This window comes from Abramis brama (genome assembly GCF_963993115.1).
Source record: "Abramis brama genome assembly, chromosome: 5".
Taxonomy (NCBI): domain Eukaryota; kingdom Metazoa; phylum Chordata; class Actinopteri; order Cypriniformes; family Leuciscidae; genus Abramis; species Abramis brama.
In genome coordinates, this window is record NC_139967.1 from 16,769,556 (window position 1) to 16,793,661 (window position 24,106).

Here is a 24,106-nt window from a genome sequence, read left to right on the forward strand (position 1 = left end):
GTGTTGAGAACGTCCGGTCTGTTTCAAGAAATGAGCCAAAGCAATTGAGAAGGATCTTTGCCATTTTTGTGGCACTGACTCTTTATATGGGAAAGGAATTTAGTTTTGAAGCATGAGTGAACAGTTTTGGGAGAGATATAAGCTTTTGCAAGTGAGCTATAGTGTTGTGCTGAACTGTAAGACTGTTTTGCCAAATGATCTTAGAGTTTTGAGAATGTCATTTCTGTTTCAAGAAATGAGCCAAACTAATGGAGAAAAACTGTAATTTGTGAATGCATTTGCAGGTCAAATACCTGCTGTAAGGTTACTCATGGAAAGAATGTTTAAAATGATCGTCATAGGTCTCAAGCAGGTCCTTGCATGCCTTCTGAAACGGATCGCTATCTGTATGTGGGTTAGAAATGATCTTTGCTGCATAACTCAAAATCCTTCATGAACACAGTATGACCCTGCACAAGTGTACCAAAGTACCAAAGTTGTTTGATTCATATATACTTATCATATATATATTTATTGCATAATGCTGAAAAATACAACCGACAATTACTAATTACTAAAGATATTGCAATGTATATTCTATTGGAATTCACAGAATTTCATAATGAGGCCTTGTAAGCATGTGAGGAGCGGTAAACCATTTAAGTGCAGTGTGGTAATTAATGCAATGCTTTAAACCTTCTCATGCTTTTACATCATGTCCTATTCAAATATGTCTAAATTTGTTTCTTAATTCAATGAGGGCAACACTCACAAAAAAAAACAGAACTGATCTGAATGTCTTTGTTGAAAAGAGTCTGCTGAAACACAAACCTCAGGAGATCAGGAACAACCAACACAAACTAGAACTAAGGAAACGCAGAGCTTCAATAAACAGTAGAACTAACAAGATGATTAACAGAACAGGTGAACATAAAGACTAGTTATACACTGGGAAACTGGGTCAAATGACAGGCACGGGGAAGACAGAACCTAAACACAATGAAAACATGACCATAACAACATAACTGTGACAGCATCCACAAAAATATTACACAGCACAACTGTTTTAAATATTCATAAATGCTATAATGATATTATATTATAGTTACAATGACTTTTTAGTAATTCAGATTTATTTCTGTCAAATAAGTGAATATATTGTTATTAATACTTAATTAATACTTATTATGGGTGATAATACAGTTACTGACCTCTATAAATGCATCATTGATGGCTTGAAGCAAATGTTAAGAAATCATGAAAATGTGCTCATTATACATTTTAAGTTGTTTATTTGTAAATGTAACTAATGAAAATTAATTCATGTAAAAAAAAAAAAACTATGAAAAAAAACTCCTTATATATCAAACTACTATAAGCAATAGCCTACCATGCATATGGCTGAGGAGATATAGATTTTAACACATCAAAATGACCATTCATGACCTCTAATGCAAACATTAGCCAAGACATAATTGATAACTAATTGGTGCAGCAAACAAGTGTCTCTGGAACTATTTTATATTTGATAATTTACAAATAAGTGTATAATGAATTATAAGTATGCACATTGAAAAAGTTTTTCTGTTTTTTTGTGTTCCCCTAATAAGAAACTTTGCTTCTGGTCGCAAAGAACACAAAAGTTTTGCGAGCGAACACAACGTTTTTTCAGGGGAGAAACGCAAAATCATTGACAAATAATGTATCTTCCCATCTCATATTTTTTTTCCTTCACCATGTCCCCTTAGAGGCTCTGTACATAAGAGACTAAAAAAACATTGAAAATCTTACTGGTTTCAAAAATATGAACAGTAGTGTATCTGTATTTACACATGTTTGAAACTCCAGTCATGTAACACTTTCATGTGGAGGATATGAATTTTGACAGTGTCAATATTGTTTACAAAAGCCTTTCATGTCCTTTGGGGAATTATAAATATCTTAATAACCTGAAGCAACAAGGTTTGATTAACACTGATTTTTCAATGATCCAGCTTATCTCAGTCTACAAGTTATTCTTTCACACAAGTTTAGATCCATGACACAACAAACAATTGAGAAATAGTTCACATAAGGACAGAGAGCAGGCGGAGGGCAAAGGAAGAGAGAAAAGGACCAGTTTGCAACACATGCGGCCATAATGGACACTGCATGCTTTCTCCACTCCAAACAAGCGAACAATAGCTTTGTTTGATGCATCAGGAGAAAGCACAATAACTGCATTATTGTCCTTGACTTGACCTTGTGTATTAGAAGAAGAGTGAGAATGCATTTCAGTGGGAGACAAAATCACAGACTACAGGGCAGGAACTTCCTATTTTGGCTCACATTAAACATTTTCATGCACTGACATCTTTATAAAAAACCCATGGCTGAAAAAGAGAAGGAATTACGATGTTTCGAAATCCACTAGACGACCAAACCACGTCCACAGACAGACCCAGTATTAGCAAGTATGAATCCGTCTTGAACAAAATTCAAAATCAAACAAGCAAAAAAACAGAAAGAGGAGCAACAAAGTGAAGGTAAGGCACAGTTTATGGAGGTTTTACTCCTTGAGGCTTTGTTTGTTTCTAGCTTTTTTGTGTGTCTAAAAATGCAGTGGTTTTGCTTATAGTCATCTGAGAAATCATTTTGAGAAATAATCATTACACTGGAAGCAGTATATTTATCTATTCAAATTATTATTTGTCAGTTTAATGTCCTTGAATACATTATGTAAATAAAAAAGGGTATAAATTGAAATGAAGGTTCAAAATAATACAATATATCTTTATTACATTGTCAGATATTTACATGAGAGAATGTGCTTAGATTCCCTTGCTGTTATTAGTGTGGCAATTCTCTGTGTATTTTGAGGTAAGCACAGTTTCCTGTTAGACTGAACCTCTTGTGGTGTTAGTTTCAGTGTTAAGAGACAAGGTCTTACAACGGTCATTGTACATTACACAACAAAGTTGAATTCTATTTGCATTTTACATTTACATATCATTGTAACATTAAGGAAATGTAGAACATTTCCCCTTGGCCGCAGAGTAAAAATGTGGATGTAAAATGTAAAAAAGTGAAGACATTTCCTTAAAGATTTTTGCTCTGACAATTCTATTTAACAATAGATAGATAGATAGATAGATAGATAGATAGATAGATAGATAGATAGATAGATAGATAGATAGATAGATAGATAGATAGATAGATAGATAGATAGATAGATAGATAGATAGACAGACAGACAGACAGACAGATAAAGAGAGAGAGAGAGAGAGAGAGAGAGAGAGACAGACAGATAGATAGAGAAGTCACTTTTCATTACGTCAATATTCGGAGCAGTCAAAAAAGGGCATTGAACACTCACATGTGACGGCTCTATGTGCAATACACAGCACTTTGTGAACACTAAGCAAGTTTCGTTACGTCACAGCCTGCCTGTATTTTTTCCTGCATTCTTTTGACAGGGGCGTGTTTAAGCAGGTCACAAATCTTTTATACCCCAGTGTCATTTCCTGAAAGTGCATGGGTAGAGATTAGACAGTTCTACATAAGGTGTGGTCTGTGGAATAAACTACACTTCGGGTGAACTATAAAACTTCGTTTAACCAACCTATCCTGTTTCAGTTGTTCTGCTCACTGACAATGGCCAGAAGACACCTGATGTTGTGGATCTTCACTCTGTGTGTTTCACTCAGTCCCTCAGGTAAGATACTGGATACTCCAGTGCCTCTGCTCCACAATGACTGATTAACTTATTTATGCACTTTAGCAGTAATAGTATGCTGCACTGACACAGTCTATAAGAGTTCATGCAAAGAAAGGCAATGTTATGTTGAGAACCATGTTTGTTACAAATTTTTTTTTTAAAGTTCAGTGTCAGATGTAAAATTACAGTATGTGAAATCAAAGTATGTGAGCATTTTATTTTATTCATTCAGATCCTAGAATTCATTGAAACTACTGAGATTCAGATAAATAAATGTAAATTATACTTAAAATTGTATTGTAAACAATGTTAATGTTGAAAGATATTGTTTTGTATCATTTTCAACAATATTGCATATTTTTAGATAACGTTTCCAAAGAAATGTGAAATAATTGGTAACACATCAGATTGCAGTGTCCATGTATTACATGTAAATATAATTACATACAATTGACCTAATACCAAAATAGTATTAATACTAAAAAGATGTGTTCACAAGCAGATCCACAACAAAATCCATTTATTAATATATTAAGTTAATTAATATTATTCAGTACGTAACTAAAATATAAAGTGTGACCAATTAATTTAGTTTGATTTAATCTAACTATCACTTTGGGTCAATAGCAGTGTGTATATTCGATTATTAGATTATAAGGCTGTTTAACACCTCAGGCTCAATATCAAAAGAACACCTTTTTGATTAATGCAATCTCTTTCAGATTGAGACAGACTGTGTTCAAGTTTAAACTTGTGTTTTCACTAAAATATTTGGATCAGTTGGAACAGTTCTGCCATTAAATCCTACAGCGTACATATACAGCCTACTGCATATTCCAATAAATCATAATTACTGTCTATCTGTACTTTATGGGTAATCTGTGACTATTCAGTGTCTATAATTCCCTCTGTTTGTCAATCTGCTATAGTTGGTCACATCCCTGAACTTGATGGAAAAAAGGTTTATGAGATTGTTCGACCAATCAAATTACATGAGCTACAAAAAAGAGATTTAAAGGTGAGTTCTCATCTACCCACTACTAAATATAATATATTTTAATATTTTAATCAAACTAAATCGTTTCTTTTCCTGCAGTCAAGACCTGATACAGTGAAATACGCTATGACACTAGGTGGGAAAGACATTGAAATGCATCTCCAGAAAAATGAGTGAGTCTGTTTCCTCAGCATATTTTGCATATCTTGTGACATATGCGTGTCATATTACTACATTTCACTATTATATCAACTACATTTCACACATTGCACATTATGATTAGTCAGTTAGTGAGCTTTTTATGAATGATCTAATAGGCCTATTTCTGTTGGTTAACAGTGGCATGCTGACTAAAGACTACAGCGAGACCCACTACACTAAAGACGGGATGCTTGTTACAACCACACCTGAGGATCTGGTATGTTATTCCCAGTATAGGTCTATCCAGTAATAGAACATTATGACATTAACACACTGCTAAATTAATCTGCAATAAATTAGTACTCTGCATCCACAGTGTGAGAGATCCCTTTTTCATCCACAGGACTTATGCTATTATCATGGGAATATAGTAAATGACAGCGAGTCGCTGGTTAGCATGAGCATCTGTAATGGACTACGGTAGGGAAACACAGTTTCACACTATATTTCTTTTCAATTTATATCATTAGTCACCATGAAAATCAAAATAGGCAGTTCTTGTATTTTATGGAACATTTTAGTATTTATTATAAATTATCTGTGCCTCCTTATCTTTAATCAAAACAATTTCCTCCTTCCTCTTACAACGATCCAATTTCAGACGGACAAAATCAAGTTCCACATTTTTCTTCCCGTCTCAGTCATGTATACTACGCACAATAGGGAGAAAAAGGCTGTCGCACCTTCTGTTTCATGACTTTAAGTTGCTTTAAAAAATAATAACAATAATTTTTATTTATAGTGCCATTCAGAACCTAAAGCTTTACGCTTTACAAGCTTTACAAAGTAGACAGAAATCTTCAAAAAGTTTGTTTAAAATTTTTAAAGCCTTTATTTTAAGCCAGAAATAGATATATATTTTCAATTTACACTTGCTATTGCTACACATATACAGCAGTTTGATGCTTCAAACATGTTTTTTTTTTACCTTTCTGCAATTAAAGGAAGTTACAGTGTGACTTGTGTTTCCTAGATGAATGAAACACATTAATTACATATGGTTTCTCAAGCACTCTTGATTAAGTCACCTCTTAATCAATTGCTCTCTCAAGACCGTCAAATCACATTGTGCCCATTGTGTGAATTATCTTCACAGAGGCTATTTCCAAACAGCGGAGCAGAGGTTTCTGATCGAGCCGTTGTCCGAGGATGGTGATGGTGACCATGCTGTCTCTAAGTATGAAGAGGCACTTGAAGACACGCCGAGGGTGTGTGGAGTCACCAACACTAGTTGGGATGAGAGTGAGGATGGCGCTCCTCCACGCATTCTGAAATCCCGTTCTCGTTCCTCAGTAAGACTGTCTATTCGGCATTACAAAAAGCAGCAAATCACAATTAAAGGTTAAAGTTTCACTAGGATTAATCATATTCTATCTGGGTTGTCATGTGTTAAAGTCTCAATTGTTGTTCTGCAAAGCTGAGGTGACAATCACAATAAATTGCAGAAGTTGAAAGTCCAAGAAATGTCCTAAATTACCCTAATTCATATGCACTGAAGTAAGGTAGTTTGTATTGTTCTCAAAATGATTTCTCTGAATTCATTATTCTGTTTTCTGTTCTCTATTTTCCACCTATTTCTTTCCTCTTGATCAGGGGCCAAGTTTGTTCCAGCAACAAAAATACGTCGAGCTCTTCCTTGTGGCAGACAACAGAGCAGTAAGAGCAAGAGTCAATGCACCTAATGTTTCAATATAACAGAGATTTAATAATTAATAGATAAATATTATTCTTTTTTTTTTGAGGGGGTGGGGGGGAGGTCTCAGTCATTATCAGCTGATATTTGACATTCTAAACAAAAAAAACTCACAAGGTTAGAGGAACATATGTGGGATTTTGTGTTTGTTCAGCATTGACGTTTTCATGGAATCAAACTGTTTCTAAATTTCACACAGTAAATTTAAAAACACTGATGCTAACAGATTTCAGAGAGAGTTTCCTAATACCAGAGTGACTAATGAGTGACGTAATGCATAATTCAATTTATTTCCCCCCTCAGTACAAGAAAATGGACAGCAATCTTGGGAAGCTGAGAACGAGGATATTCGAGATCATCAATTTCATCAATATTGTGAGTCACTGATGACGTACAGTACATGCTATTCAAAAAGTACAGCATGGCAACAGTTATGACACGTTCTTGAGTGTGATAATTGGTAGGATTACATGACTAGATACAGATCTTTTTAGTTAAAAAACTTTTATGTCCAAATAAGTTTTTGTTACACAAGTACAAAACGTATATACAGTGGAATCCAAAAATCAGAAAATTAATACTTAATTTAAAAGTGATTTAAAACAAAGGAACATTATGGCATAAAATGAGTAATAAATAGTGCAGAATCTTAATATTTCTAGGTTCTAGACTTATACAATTTGTGATATAGTCTGTGGCTTCCTTGCTTCCACTGAAACACACAAGATGACAATCATGCTGGATAACATGGACTATCAGGTTTTCCACAAGCTCACGAGTCAATTTCATCCAAAAGGGGGACATACAAAATACAAATGTAACAACTTCTCACTGATTTTTTTTATAATACAGTTTGTAATTTAAAAAGGTTTTAAATCCGAAAGAAATTATCAGAATTTTGAACCCCATAAAATACAATAACTTATAATTCTCTTTCTGTCACTCTTTTCTGGGTGTGCAGGTCTATAAAGAAATCAACACCTTTGTTGCTCTGATTGGATTTGAAGTGTGGACAGACAGCGATAAGATAACAGTGTCCTCTGTTGCTGGAGTAACTCTAGACAGCTTTTCCAATTGGAGGAACAGTGATCTCGTCAAAAGAAAGAAGCACGACAATGCCCAACTCCTCAGGTCTGCTCCAATAACTACATGTGTGAAAATACAAATATTCAGCTCAGAACTTCTCCAATACTTTCTCTACTCCAATCTGCGTCATTGTGTTCTCTTTTACGTGGTTTAGGCTGAACCAGGAAGAAGACAGATTATATATTCACTTTATTAACTAACTGGACGTAATCCAGCAGGATTGGTTTGAACAAGTTTGAACATTGTTTTTTGTCCTTCTTCCAGTGCAATTGACTTAGATGGATCAACTGTGGGTCTAGCTTACATTGGAACCCTGTGTGGAGGTCATTCAACAGGAATTGTGCAGGTATTAATATTCTCTTGAAAAAAGTCACAAACATATTTGACATAAATATATATTTAAAATAATATTAATCAAAATAAATAAACAAGTTTGTCAGGATCACTATAAAAGAAAAGGAAATGCACTATTACTAACTGTGCACTGAAGTCTGTGTATGAACCTTTTTATGAAGAAATTATGATATATACAGTGAGGAAAATAGCCTAAGTATTTGAACACCCTGCTATTTTGCAAGTTCTCCCACTTAGAAATCATGGAGGGGTCTGAAATTGTCATCGTAGGTGCATGTCCACTGTGAGAGACATAATCTAAAAAAAAAAAATCCAGAAATCACAATGTATGATTTTTTAACTATTTATTTGTATGATACAGCTGCAAATAAGTATTTGAACACCTGAGAAAATCGATCCTTGGCAGGTCTTAGAATTAGGTAAATACAACTTCAGATGAACAACAACACATGGCATTACAGTGTGTCATTATTTATTTAAAGCAAAACTAAGTAGGATTTTTTACCTTCAAATAATGTTTCCAAAATCGTTTCAGTGGTTCATCAAGTCGTGACAGGGTGAAAGGCACTTTTTCGTCCTTTATATCCACGCTATGTCTGCGTTCACACTGCAGGGCTTAATGCTCAATTCCGATTTTTTGAAAAAAATAGATTTTTTTGCAAGGCCGTTCACATTTCCAATTAAATGCGACCTTTTGTGATCTCCTGTGTGAACGTGAAATGACCCAGAAGTGACCCGCATGCGCAGAAGAGTACTCAACGGTCAACGACCTCACTTGTTGTTTGCGGAAGTAGCTAAACTTCAACTAACTGTGATTCTCATTTCTCACACACACACTAGCGCGCGCAGCGACCGTTACACAAGAGCCAGACAGCAGCCGCTGACCTATCTAATATCAGCACAAATAAGTTAACATAACGTTAGTCATATATAATGATGGTGGCCGTGGGCTTTTATTTATTTTTTTAATTAACGGGCTCGTCGAGGTCGACCCGTTCGGCAGATTTACCTCAGCTCGACGAATATGCAGTCCGTTTTCAAACCGACGACTACTTCAACGCAGAATTATGACGTTTTTCGCGTATCAATGCCGTGCGGGTCGGATACATGCGACCTGGCCGTTCAAACTGAAGTCGCATTTCAACAGATCGGATATGTATCGGATTTGGGACCACATACCCAAGTGGCCTGGGTCGCATTTGAAAAGATCGGATCTGTGTCGTTCAGACGGTCATGAAAAGATCAGATACAGGTCGCATAGGGGCAAAAAAATCGGAACTGGGTCGTTTCAGCCTGCAGTGTGAACGTAGCCTAGGCTTTTGACGAAATTAAAAACGTCATAATTCTGCGTTGAAGTAGTCGTCGGTTTGAAAACGGACTGCATATTCGTCGAGCTGAGGTAAATCTGCCGAACGGGTCGACCTCGACGAGCCCGTTAATTAAAAAAATAAATAAAAGCCCACGGCCACCATCATTATATATGACTAACGTTATGTTAACTTATTTGTGCTGATATTAGATAGGTCAGCGGCTGCTGTCTGGCTCTTGTGTAACGGTCGCTGCGCGCGCTCGTGTGTGTGTGAGAAATGAGAATCACAGTTAGTTGAAGTTTAGCTACTTCCGCAAACAACAAGTGAGGTCGTTGACCGTTGAGTACTCTTCTGCGCATGCGGGTCACTTCAGGGTCATTTCACGTTCACACAGGAGATCACAAAAGGTCGCATTTAATTGGAAATGTGAACGGCCTTGCAAAAAAATCTATTTTTTTCAAAAAATCGGAATTGAGCATTAAGCCCTGCAGTGTGAACGCAGACTAAGATTGCCAGATCGGGTGCATTTCTGTAGTTCTAATCAAGGTTATTTTCGTAAACGAAAACTGAAACTAAGACTAAAACTATTGGTCAAAAAACATTTTCGTAAACTGAAATAAAATAGAAATTTCAACATTAATGAAAAACTAAAACTAAACAAAACTAACAACAGTTACTGAAAAACTAACTGTAACAAAATAATAATTCGCAGAAATAAATAATCGTTTTCGTAATTAATAAGCTCTCCTAAATAAGCCTATAGGAAAATCACTTTTTTCCACTGTGCTATTTTATTTTTCAATGTATGACCGTTGCGCTTGAGTCTCGCATCTTCTGCAGCATCACGTGCATGACACGACGCTCTAAAAACGTGGCACTCAAGTTAAAATAAGTTCAACTTTTAAAAGACACATATCGAGACCTTGCGCTTTTTCCCCACTGTGCCCGCGTCTTCCGTTTTTCAAAGCAAAACCACTTTCTGTGTGAACCAGTCCTAATAAGCAGAAAGGCCCAAATAAGTATTTCCACCTCATGCAAATACAGCTGTACCTTAAAGGTAGGGTATGGGATTTGCAAAACGGCCGGCAGATTTTGAAAATACATAACTCAAATGGTTCTACCTTCTTTCCTCCAACGCTGGCCCTGACTCCACCCATTACTCTCTCTCTGTCTCTCGAGGTCACGCACGCGAGGGGGATGGGGGAGGGGGGTATGGTACGACCGTTTGATTGACGAACTTACTGTCCAATGATTCTAGGTGGTCTTGGAAATGATTGGCTGGAGTTTTTTCGAGTCCTGCCTGTTCCACAGATGATTAAATTGCTTAATTTTCATTTCAGTGCTTCTAACTCAGTGGCTGTAAGTGGGTTAGGAATAGGATTTCAAGTGATTTTGAAAAAATTGACAAAAAAGATAATCACATATAGGCCTACCACACCTTTAATTCCAGGTATAGTGGCGGAGCCAGGATTTTTTCATAGGGGTGGCCAGGCAAGGGCCAGCAACCAGTCTGGGGTGGCACAGAAATCGTAATTATTTTATCATAAAAAATAATTTGACTATAATGTATTGGACTGTTTTAGTGCCTACACAACTGAATAAAGTTAATTTGTACTTAATTGTAATTGAGATAGTAGTGAATTAGGAATCATGGAATACTGAGTGAATTTTATATATTTTTTATTATTACCCACCACCTCATATTAAAATTAATTAAATAGTAATTAAAGGGCACACTCAAAAAAATGAACTAGGAAGGTTGTGCACTTTACATAATATATTTATATTTAGTTTACTTATAATAATTGTGTTTGTTGACTTGAAATGTTTTTTTCTATTAAGGTCCACGTAATTATGTCTCAACTTAACAGTACAAAATCCTAACGTGTTGTCTAAACACAAACCATTTATGTTAAGTAAAAATTTCTTACATCCAGAGGGTGGCAGTATAGTGCGACGCCAACAGCCATTTTGCCCTAACTTAATTTGATTGTGTTCAATCTGCTTAATATGTAAAATTGAATCTTACTTAATCCGTTTGTGCTGGATTACATGAATGATTTGTGTTGCATTAACTGAAACTGGGCAGTGCTTGTTGTTCCCAGCATGCTTTGCATATGGTTGAATTAAGAGAGAATAAATGTTAAAATTAAGTGTTATTTTATGCTTTTTTGAGAAAATGAGAAAAGGGGAAGACTTGATAGTGTGTAATTGTGTTTAATGTTCAATTACATTGGAATTATTAGAACCATTTAAATTACAGTGGGTTACCATTGTGGAGAAGTGTGGAGCATTTTGTTTGGCTGTGGACTGATTTGGTTACTTTTAACTGCTTTGATTGAAGGAGCATGTAAATCTTAGCATTTAAGATGCTAATATGTGTTACTGCTAGCAAATAGCTAGCTGTAGTCTGTCAAATTAATTATGTGTCACTAAAATAAATGAAATATTGATGGATGAATGAAAATAACAACCACATTGGATGCAAATTAAGTAAATTAGTTGGGCTGACAATATAAAAGTAAGCTGTGTCCAACCATAGTAAATAAGTTGAATCAACCTTAATAAATTAAGTTGACCCAACGTAAGTACATTAAATTGGAATAACATAATTGCATAATGCTGAAATAAAGCAAGTTAATCGTGTGGAAATCATTTCCATGATTTTTTTACGTTCATTCAAAGAGTTATTTTTTTGAGAGCACACACTATAGCTAAAGTTCAACTTGCTCTGTTAGCTTGGTTCTGGTTCTCAAAATCTCTAATAGCTTGTTCTACATTGTTGCATCTTCATGGATGAGATAACATGCAGATAATACTGTAGTCCAAAGATTATTGAACCTTCAATGCGTTTTATATAATCAATATAAAAATGTCTGTCAAAAAAAATGTTTAACTTTCTATATTAGTTGTCAAAATAAATAATTGCAACAGTTCTATCATACCTAAATTAAAAAGGAAAACAAAAGTTGTCTTTTGAATCCCCATGTGCAAGAATGTGAACAAGGCGGAAGTCAACAGCACATAGTGTAAAATGTTATGTTTTTCATAATGTAATGTTGCCAGAATGTAAAATTAAGTTATTTTATGGATTTAAAAATTATCCATTTTTGTTTGTCCTTTACAAATGAACGCAAAATGAATGCCTATCTTTTAGTACAAATGCACAGTGCTCATATTTATTTGGACATTAAAACATTACATATCCATTTGTGCCTTATATTGTGATCTCACATAGCAGAATATTTTAATCCAGACACATGTGACACATGTATAACAAATACATGCATGCAGTTTTGACAGCTTTAATCGCCTTTTTGATTCATGAGTTAATTGACGACAGAACTACGACAGAACTACAGCACGCCGCATTTGCACGTGATGAGCGTACCGCAAGCACAGTACAACTGCTGTCAGCCGTATGACAGGAAAGTTAGTTAGTTTTACTGACATTTGGCCTGACAACATCTCATCTTACCGAAGATAGCCAACTGAATAAGGACAACGCGCTTTTCTCAGCATCTGACAGAAGTGTCACAAGCTTTCACACACATTTTCTAAAATAAAAGTAGCATCAGAAAAAAAAGAGAATTACTGCACACTATTCGACTTCCTCAAAACGGTCTTGCAACCCACCAGTTGAGATTGACTCTATATTTACTATGTGCATATCACTGTCTGATGTTCTGCTGAAGCTCATTCAGCACTTGCAAATTTCCGCACTCGTTTGACTTGCGCCTGGCGCTGAGGTGAAGTTGGAGTGTGCGTCTGAAAAGTCACACGTTTTTTGTGGTCTTAAAGAGACGGTTCAGCGTTTTAAAAAACGCGATTTTTGTCAATAAAAAAAGAGACAGAAACAGCAGTTGTGAGAGGGGTGGCCAAAGGGGTGGCCAAGCTTAGACCAAGGGGTGGCCATGGCCCCTAGCTCCGCCACTGGTTATTTACATTTACATTTACATTTACATTTAGTCATTTGGCAGACGCTTTTATCCAAAGCGACTTACAAAGCAGGACTATATTAAGCGAATCATCATGAAGAGGCAAAAACCAAAGCTACGCAAGGAGTGCTCAAGATACAAAGTTCAGGCATTATTCAGAGTAGCATAAGCCCGATAAGTGAGGTTTTTAGAGGGAAAGGGGATAACCATCTCATGTGAAACTAGCCTAAACAAGATAGGCCTATACCACACATATTAGGCAAGAGACCACACTGAGCAGAAAACGGAAATAACAAATAGCATGTCTATAGCCCAGAAATAGACGTATATTTGTCAGAGTAGAAGTATACTAAATGTCTGGTCTGAAGAGAACATTTGAATATGTATAACTATGATTATATGATTTTAAACGATGCAATAGACAGAAAGCATAAATGGATCAATACAAGAATAATGTTTGAAAGGATTAATAATTGAAATAACCTTAAAGAATAATCATAATAATCATATGCATATCTTTTTCTTTTTCTTATACACCACGTTTAACAAGATTTCATTTTTAATATTATTATATAATTTTTACTTTTTAGTTGCATTTGTTTGGTTCTTTGTTCATCCTCAAACAATTATTAAATTTTTATTACTGAGAGGTTTTCACAAGAGTTAAATGTAAACTGCAAACATTAAACTTTGCTGAAATTAAATGTCTTTAACTGGAAATGTTCTGTTAACTCTGCTAAACTATAATTACTAAAACTGAAACTGAAACTAAATATATAAAAACTAAATACTGTAGAAATGTGTTCACAAAATAAAAATTAAACTAAAACTAACAAAACCATTAATGAAACTAACTAAAACTAAACTGAAATTTATAGGAAATTTGAAAATGATATTAAAATAAAAACGAATTTAAAAATGCAAAACTATAATAACCTTGGTTCTAATGAGACATAAGAAAACTACAAATTTGACTTGCTTTACGGCAAGCGTTACAATAGATTCCAAAGCCAGTGCTGAATAAACAGCGAGCGTGCGCGTGCGACAGTAGGATGCGGTAGGCTAAATTATTTACGACAGCGGTAATGGACAATTCCACTTCCAACCTGTAGGGCGACCGCAGAGGAAAAGTTCCTTGGTGTTGCTTTAACAAAAACTAGGCCAGAATGGAAAAGACATGGGTGACAAACTAGCACCCTTACTGCATCCATAGGAATTAAGTGGGTAAGTAACAGTCAGGCACTGCTAGTCAAATGTCGGATGAATTGATCATCAGCAAGTGTGATTACCTAAAAGCAGAAGTTTTGGCAGTTTGCTGGCATTCAGGTGTGTGTTAACAGAATGCCCAGGAGGAAAGACATCAGCAATGATCTTAGAGAAGCAACTGTTGCTGCCATCAATCTGAGAAGGATTATACGACCATTTCCAAACAATTTGAAGTCCATTATTCTACAGTAAGGAAGATTATTAACAAGTGGAAAACAGTCAAGACAGTTGCCTATCTTTCCAGGAGTGAACATCCCAGCAAATTCACCCCAAGGTCAGACCGTGCAGTGCTCGGACATCGCAAATCGCAAAACATCCAGGAACTACACCTCAGACTCTACATGGTCTCAGTTAACATGTTAAATGTTAAAGTTCATGACAGTAGTTAGAAAAAGAAAATGGCAACACGGCTTAGGTTTGCAAAGTTGCATATGAAAAAAACCTCAAGACTTCTGGAACAATGTCCTTTGGACAGATGAGACCAAAGTGGAGATGTCTGGCCATAATGCACAGTGCCAAGTGCCAAGGCGAAAACTTAACACAGCATATCAGCACAAACACCTCATACCAACTGTCCATCACGCTGGTGGAGGGTTGATGATTTTGGCTTGTTTTGGAGCCACAGGACCTGGGCACCTTGCAGTCATTGAGTCGACCATGAACTCCTCTGTATACCAATGTTTTCTAGAGTCAAATGTGAGGCCATCTGTCTGACAGCTAAAGCTTGGCCGATATTGGGTATGCAACAGAAAGTCCAGACCTCAGCCTGATTGAAATGTGTGGCGGGACCTTAGTTGTGCATAAACAAATGCCCACAAACCTCGATGAACTGAACCAACGTTGTAAAGAATAGCGGGCCAAAATTCCTTCAGAACGATGCGGAAAACGGACACTGTCATTCAGAAAATGATTCCTTCAACTTATTGCTGCTAAAAGGGGCTCAACAAGCAATTGAATCCTATGGGTGTACTTAGTTTGTCACCCATGGATTTTCCATTTTGGCTTTATTTTTGTTAAATAAATAATGACACTTTGTAATATGTAATTTGTTGTTGTTCATCTGAGGTTGTATTTACCTAACTTTGAGGTTGTATTTACCTTAAATAATTTTAAGACCTGCCAACGACAAGATGATTTTTATTATGTTCTGAATTTCTGATACGTAAAACCATAAAATTCTAAAGGGTGTTCGTTCTTTTTCACATGACTGTAAATAAAAGCCATTGTATGGAGATTGTTCGGGAGTGTTAATTCAGTCATCAAATTCATTAACATTCGAATGAGTTTAGTTTAAACACATCAGTGTTTTCTTATGCGAGTTCTGTTTTTGTTTTTGTTTTTTTAATCCTTCAAAGAGAAGAGAGAATGGTGATTTCACAATAATGAAGGAAGTGTTTTGGCCATTTTTCCCATCTGCGGTGTATCGCTTATTGTTGCAATGTCTTATTCTTTACTTCTTCACAAATTATTCTTAATACTTGATTATAATATAGACTAATTAAAGATTTGAATGGAAAATCCATATTTTCATCAATGTTAAGCCTCGATCTATAGTTTGAGTGCTAACTGATCTTTCCTCTTCAAAGGATCACAACTCTAATTCTATAGCAGTGGGGGCTACTATGGCCCATGAGATGGGGCACAATCTCGGGATGAATCATGACACCAGCGCCTGTGTTTGTTCTGATGGCACTTGCATTATGACAGCTGCTCTCAGGTAACTCCTATATATGCCAATCACAAAATTGTTGAACTCTATTCGGACACTAAAATAAAGTGTTATATATGCTTAATTCAAATATAGAGCTTACATAATGCATATTCAACTAAAAAAACAATGATTTCCACAAGTATTCACAGGTTATATATCACCCTAACAGACATTTATATTCCACACTGCTGTTAATATGAATAAATCTTAAGATTTTTTATGATCATCTCTGTGTTATGGAGAGCCTAAAACCAAATTTCAAATTTCTGTCTCCACAGCTATTTCATCCCTCAACACTTTAGCAGCTGCAGTACTGGCAGCTATGCTGATTACCTGAACAACAAAAACCCAGAATGTATTCTAAATATGCCCGAATCAAAAGATTTGATTCAGCCGGCTGTGTGTGGAAACAGATTTGTGGAGACAGGAGAAGAATGTGACTGTGGAACGGTGCAAGTAAGCAGACTACGGGATTCCTATATCTGAATTCAATGATTTGAAATGTTTTTGCAACAAATTGATATTAAGTTACTCAAAATATCAAAAATAAATATACCAAGTATAAAGGTATTTGTTGAAAATGCTTTTTTTTTTAATGTAGTTAGAATTACAACCCCACTGTCATTGTTCCTAGATATTAATGGATTCCTATAAAGAATATAAATGATTTGAGCACATATATATCAAAATGCCCTTTAGGATGACAAGGAATGTAAAGACACAACAAATTATTCCTCACATAAGCTAATTTGACTAGAAGTACTCAACAAATCAAAGCCAGATACTGTCAGGAAGAAAGATACTGTCAAGACATGCACAGACGATCCTCAGGAATGTTTTTTTATCATACATTTGACAACAAGTTGCTAAAGTAGCATTGTGTTTGGTGTGCTTATGGACAATCTCTCATATGCAAAATCTTAATTCTATAAGTGCACTCGCTGCAGATGGAATACATGCATTACTGCAGATTTGTTTATACATGCACATTCGTCATCTATTATTTTTGGACAGGATATGAGTAGGATGTACTGCATACTTTCACTGGATCCTTATGTTCATTCATTCATTCATTCATTCATTCATTGTCTACTTAGACAAGTAAATTACTTTCCTAGAGCTTTTCTAAATTCTCTGAACTAGAACTTAAAAAGGCCGTTTATTATGTGCTCACAACTTAAACACACCCACTAGCTAAGATATCTCATTGTAAGACATTCTCAGTGTCATTATTTCACAACCAAGATTAACACTAAATGTTTTTGCATAGGAGTGTACAAACCCATGCTGCAATGCAACCACCTGCAAACTAACAGAGGGCTCACAATGTGCAATAGGAAAATGTTGTGAAAACTGCAAGGTAAGATTCAAAGAGTTGGGGGCATTTTGCTGTATCATTCATCAAATCATGAAGGTATCAAATCACTGTGGGTCTGCGGCAGTTAGTTTTCCATATTTGTCCCAAATTGTTGTTAATGTAAATGACTTCAGCCTAGGCTGGAAGATTGTGTATAGACTATTCAATAATACACGTTTCTTTCTGTGGATGGAATAAAGTCTATGCTTTATAGAGATAAAATAATATAGAATATTCTTTATTCCTTAGTTTGGGGTAATCAGTCTTACTTTTTGGTATCAAATTAGACCAATCTACGTTTTTAGGTAATTGACTTGTTGTAAACAGTCTTAAAATTTTTTTATAAGATGTAACTTGTAAGATGTCAATGACAGCCCAGCTGATCTTCTTTATAAATTATATCATTTATATTCATATTGATTAGAAAGTTTATAATCAAATCTCATCTGGTACTGCACAATTCCAAATGAATTTGAACTCCTGCGACACAGAGAAAACAGATCATCAGCAGCCCTGCAGATTTGGACAGGATTAAAATTGCAAAGTACGTCTGTGAAACACGAATTTCTCAAACAACCGTGTTCACAGTGCAGTGTAAAAAAATTGTAAACCCTGACGCTCAAAATAATTAATTGGTTTGAGTAGGACAAACTTAAATTAAACTAATTAGTTCAAGCAAATGAACTTTAATGAGTATTTAGCACTTTCTTTTTCTTTCAAGTTCACAGAACTGATATATTTTAAGTAAACTGAACTGTTTCATTGTTTTGAGTTTTATGAAATTATTTCTTTTAATTTAGACGAACTTAAGATTAACTGAAACGGCTGGGATGTCTATTTCCCAGCATGCTTTGCCGATGACACTCGAAAGGGAGAGTAAATGCTAAAATTAAGTGTAATATAATGGGTTTTTTTGTGCAAGATTAATGTTAAGTGGGAGATTTAGTAGTGATTAATATTTTGTTATGCTAATTTAGAAGAATTTATGTTAATGTTGGTTTTAGTATAGTTACCATCATGGTGACAAGTGGTGCATGCATCTTGATTTGAGAGAACCTCTTTCACATGGAAACATCTGCTAACAGTGGGAATTTATATTCAGAGTTGACATCTTTTTGGGGTATGAGACCATTTGTCTAGAGACCACCTTCCTTTGTGTATCAGTTATCTCTAAACTCTTAAAAACCTTATTACCTTTTGTTTTACTTATTTGGAAATTAGACATTTGTACCAGTCGCACTGAGACATTTCAAATGATACCAAACATGTATAATACTCGGTGATACTCATTCACATTGAACTATATATATTCTTGGGTGAATTCAGGTGATCTGAGCATGAGAGAGAGAGAGTGAGGGATGAGGGAATGAAATGTAGATTAGGATGACTCAGAGGTGAGACTGTATGAATTAGTGTACTCAAACATTTCAAGTTAAGAACAATTAAAATGTATAAGTACAAAATAAAAATCTGCCAGCTCTGCTTACTTAAACTTTGAATTTCTTAACTTAAAAAAATGGAGGCAACTGATTGCCTTATATTTTTTGAGTTTTGCCAACTTATTCGGGTTTACAGTGTATAGAAATGTTTAGCTAATGCGGGGTAATGCTAAGCAACCCTTTTGGCCTCTTATTCTTAATCTGCCACATTATAGAATTTGGCCATCCCATGTATAAAACTTTCTGCCAACGATTTCAGGGTTAGTTTGTAACTTGGAAACTGGAAACGTAACCCTTTATGGTACAGCGTTGCCATGTGGCAACAATTAATTTCTTCTAATTTCCTTATATATTGCACTATGGGATTTAAAAGGGCATGCCTCAAGGTAGCCGATGATGTGCTGTTTTTAAGTCAAATGATATTTGAATGTCCCCCCAGACCTCTCTTTCCAACTGTCACCCTCACAAGAAAGACACCTGTTGAGGTTAAGTGAGGTTAATGAGGTTAAAGTGCTCCAGAAAATGCTCTATTAACCTCATTTCTAAACATTTCTTCTCAAGGGGGATTTTTTTCTTTTATAAGTAAATTAGATATTTTTTATTTACAAATCAATTTGGTCTAATATAGTTTTACTGCAAATTGAGAAAATATCAATGTTTCCACATGGCAATGCTGTACCACTATGGAAAAATAGGTATGTTGCCATATGGCAACGCTGTACCACAGTGGAAGTGCAGTAATGTATTTCCCCATTGGGATTATTTTTATAGATAGTACCATCAACAATATGATTGCAGTTATTGAAGTGTTTATTTTATTGTAGTTGTATTTATGTATAAATAACAAATTGATTTCTTCTTTTCAGAAAATGAATACAATATTTTATGGAAAGGGCAATAGGAAGAGTGCAGAGTTAGCTCTTCCATGTGATGAGAGTGAGGATGATTTAGCCAAATGATAGGGAATGATGGGGATCTACTTATTTTTGGTTTGCATGAGTTCCAAGTATATAAATCTACCAATTTCTAAAAGAAATGTGCTATTAGATAGAAAAGAAAATCATAATTTTAAAGAAAAAGTACTTTTTTGGACCATTTTCCATTGTGGTACAGTGTTGTCATGTGTCAACGTTTCCCTAAGTCGCCCCAAAAAATCTTTTTTGATTTTTATGATTGAAGCTATTTCATAACTTATTTGAACAAATATTTCATGGTTAGAACATAATGTATACCAAAGTAGGTTAAATTACATGAAACTGACTTAAAAAATGAGTTAAATCTTGTATAAATTATACAAAATGTTGAAAAGTGCTTAACTTATTTTGATGTATTAAAGCAATGTAAAAACAAATGTATCATAACTTATTGATCATATAATTTTTTACACTGAAACCTGTGTGAATTTCTTTCTTCTGCTGAACACAAAAGAAGATATTTTGAAGAATGCTGATAACCACACAGTTGATGGACCCCTTCCATAGTATGGAAGAAAAATACTATGGAGGTCAATGTCAACTGTTTAGTTAACGACATTCTTCAAAATATATTTTTCTGTGTTCAGCAGAAGAAAGAAATTCATATAGGTTTGGAACAACTTGAGGATGAGTAAATGATGACAGAATTTTCATTTTTGGGGAAACTATCCATTTGCTTGCTCCTTTCCCAATATGGACTGCAAGTGATTCTGAATCTGAGCTTATCACAAAGTTTCTCAGTAAGGGGTGTTGTATTCCACTATTGTCATCTTTTGAGGGGTGTTCCTTTTCATGAATAATGATGAGACTCAAATGACGCTTCTGTTCTCTCTTCTCTCTGTTTTCGTACCAATTACATTTCACACTTGGGGTTTTTAATCCGAAATAAAGAAATTTGGTTTAAATATTTCCTAAAATATTATAATAAAGCCATGTGCACATGTATACCCTGCATACCCAAACTCTACACTGTACTTACTTATACTTACTGCTCTGAAAGTATAATCTACGCATGTTTTTTATTCCTCCCCATCAGATTATGTCAGCCTCACATGTGTGTCGTCCAATAAATCATGACTGTGATTTGCCTGAGTCCTGCACTGGAAAATCAGCCATGTGTCCTGAAGATGTCTTTACAGTCAACGGACTCCCTTGCAACAATGGGAAAGGTTATTGCTACAATGGCCAGTGTCCTCAGAGAATTGAGCAGTGTATTAAAATGTGGGGTCCAAGTAAGTACAGCAATATATTGATGCAACACAATAATATTGAAAAATAATCAGTGCAGAACCCCACATGACTGTTCTAACTTTTCTTTTATTACAAAAATAAATAAATAAAGATGCTGAGGAGGCTGGAGACGATTGCTACAACCATAACACAAAAGCACAGTACTACGCTTACTGCAAACATAATGGCAATACATATGTCGGATGCCAAAAACAGTAAGATTTTACATCCATCTGTATATCTATTAATAATCCTTTCACATATCATACAGTTCAATAACTATTTTGCCCCATCTGATCAACCACCAATTGTATTTATCTATCTACAGAGATGTGATGTGTGGAAAACTGTTCTGTGTAAAAGGCAATGACAGTCCTAATTATGGACGGCTGGTAGCATTCCTCAACTGTAAAGCCACATTCTACGGCAATCCTGAAGAGGATTACGGCCAAGTCGACACTGGCACCAAATGCGGGGAAGGGTTGGTAAGGCTGATCTCCATATGCATGTCAGTTATACTACAAACACACACATTACTTTGTAGTTCAATAACAATTCATTTCTTCAAAGACCTTTAATAAAAGAACCCAAACTTTTTTAGGTTTGCCACAATTGTTACATTTAAATTATTTGAAGCATCAGGAAGCATATTATTTATTTCCATTCTTTATTCATTTATTTTGTTTACTCAGGTTTGTAACCAGAACGAGTGCGTTGACCTAGAGACGGCTTACAAAGCAACAAACTGCTCAGCCAAATGCAAAGGCCATGCGGTAGGTCAAATATTCCTTTCTCGAACATTAACTTCTCGTTTTTCTCATAAAATGAAACAAATCTGTGCTTTATTTCAAGAGCTCATTGGTTTATGACTATTTCAAGTCTATTGACATAACTTTGCTTCACATCAGAAGTTGTAACTGTGGTTTAGAGGAATTAATATGTGTATATGTTACAGGTTTGTGACCACAGACTGCAATGCAGATGTGAACCTGGATGGCTGCCGCCAGATTGTGAAGCACCAACCGAAAGTGACGGTTTGTCTAAAGGTAGTACTGCAGATTCTGCATTCAAAATAGCCTCATATTCTTTTAGTTTTGAGGATCATGAATGAGATTTTTTGCACTTCTAGGTGTGACGGTAGCCATTGCTGTGGTTGTCTGTGTTCTGATTGGGATACTTCTAATCGGACTGGCCGTCTTCTTTTACAAACGCAGAAACAGTACACCACATTCATCCAGGTAAGAGTATAGTAAACAAATGCATTCACACTTGGGGAAGTCAATAAATCAACTGTATTTAATGCTGCTGTTTTCTCAGAAGCCGTCCAAGGCAGCAGAAAGTTCATATAGTTGACATCCCTGACTTGAGCCAACAGAGATTGCCGATGTCAAATCAGAAGCCATCTCCGGTAACTCGCAGTCACATCTAACTTCATTTGAACAAACAAATCTCTTATAAAATCGATACTCAATGAATGATGAAAGTGTGATCAGGAACTTGTGATCTTTATATTCTTAGGTAATAAAACCTAGAGCACCTCCTCCACCTCCACCCTCTTCAGTCCAGTCCAGCGCTCTACATAATGACTTCAGAATGGCACGTCAGGTAACACAACATGTACACACCACAACATCAGTATTTAAAGGGTTAGTTCACACCGAAATGAAAATTCTGTAACCATTTACTCATTCTCATGTTTTTTTCAAACCTATATTGACTTCTGTAGAACACAAGTGTTTAGCATTCGTGCTGCTCTTTTTAACACACAATGTAAGTAGATGGGGATCAGGAGCTGTCAATCTCCCCAATGTTAAAAAGGCATAGAGTACTAATAGTCCATGTGACTTGTATACAATATTCAACATCTACTAAAGTAGTGCAATAGCTGTGTGTGAGAAACAGACTGAAATTTAAGTTATTCACTGAAAATTATTTTTTGAAAATCTTGCTTGACAGCTTTGGTCACCATTTACTTTAAGCTTGGATATTCTGCTATAAAAACAAGGAAGAACTGAATACATTTTGACAGAAATTTGTGTCTTTTGAACTATACTGTACCTTTAACCATACCAGTCACTCAGCTTAAAAAAAATCAAAGCATTAAAAAGATTATCTGGCAAGTTCACATTTATTAATTTAGCAAACATGTTCATTTCAAGTGAATAATACATTTGAAAAATGTCTTCAGAAACATAATATATCTTTTTCCTCTAAATGAATTTTCCTCCTTGTAGGCTCTTAGACCACCTCCAAAGGTGTGATGTCTAGCACCTGTCAAACCTCAAGAAGTTGAACCTGCACTTTGGGATGGTCAATCACTCCAGACCCTGCAGAAGGGATTGCAAGTGTTTGAAAGAGACTGAGGCTTAATAAACGGCGAGATTGTCCTTGACCCAAATAATGAATTTTAAGTCATGTTTGTTTTTAACTACATTTATTTATTTGTACAGTCTGTTTCTGTGTAAATGAGCCTCCCTTGTGCAATGATTTTTATTATTTGCAGTCAGCAATAACAGCTGACTCACGTCCACTGAATGTTCAAGAGACAAAATTAGAACGCTGCTTTTCTAAAGTTTGTAAAAATGTCACTCCCCCTCTGTAAAGTCACTAACTGTCATAGATGTGATTGTTTTCTAGTTTTTCATAGCAATGTCTGCCAAGCAGTTGAAAACACTGTACTTTGTAACATACATTTTGCTACAATGCACTTTCAACAGATTATTATCAAATCTAAATGCTTAAATTCTAATGTTTACTTTAGTTTTGCATTTATGAAATCTGATTGTACTGTAAAATGCAATCCAACTGTAATGTACATTGAAAAACACATTCAGGTGATTTTTTTAAAATAAATATATGACCAAACTTGAGGTC

General features: G+C 35.3%; 1 protein-coding gene across 2 annotated transcripts; it reads left to right on the plus strand.

Moving 5' to 3' along the window:
• Positions 1-2,305: 2,305 nt before the first annotated feature.
• Positions 2,306-24,097, plus strand: adam28 (ADAM metallopeptidase domain 28). Of its 2 annotated transcripts, XM_084115304.1 has the most exons (23): positions 2,306-2,504; positions 3,595-3,673; positions 4,606-4,694; positions 4,773-4,846; positions 5,013-5,091; positions 5,218-5,294; positions 5,971-6,166; positions 6,468-6,530; positions 6,871-6,942; positions 7,529-7,698; positions 7,918-7,999; positions 16,108-16,238; positions 16,511-16,688; positions 17,503-17,592; positions 21,039-21,234; positions 21,345-21,447; positions 21,561-21,717; positions 21,925-22,005; positions 22,188-22,278; positions 22,362-22,470; positions 22,550-22,640; positions 22,751-22,837; positions 23,467-24,097. In XM_084115304.1, the coding sequence occupies exons 2-23, from the start codon at positions 3,613-3,615 to the stop codon at positions 23,491-23,493; spliced, it is 2,304 nt and encodes a 767-aa protein (XP_083971430.1). In that variant the 5' UTR covers positions 2,306-2,504; positions 3,595-3,612; the 3' UTR covers positions 23,494-24,097. The 2 variants fall into 2 exon arrangements, with proteins under 2 accessions (XP_083971430.1, XP_083971431.1); XM_084115305.1 differs by lacking the exon at positions 2,306-2,504 and having other exon boundaries at positions 3,465-3,673; positions 22,553-22,640.
• The last annotated feature ends 9 nt before the right edge of the window (positions 24,098-24,106 follow it).

Coding starts and splice junctions, on each gene's coding strand:
- adam28 (XM_084115304.1), top strand. CDS start 3,613: ATGGCCAGAAGACACCTGATGTTGTGGATCTTCACTCTGTGTGTTTCA. Junction 6,531..6,870: donor TTGTGGCAGACAACAGAGCA/GTAAGAGCAAGA, acceptor TTCCCCCCTCAG/TACAAGAAAATGGACAGCAA. Junction 16,239..16,510: donor ATTATGACAGCTGCTCTCAG/GTAACTCCTATA, acceptor CTGTCTCCACAG/CTATTTCATCCCTCAACACT.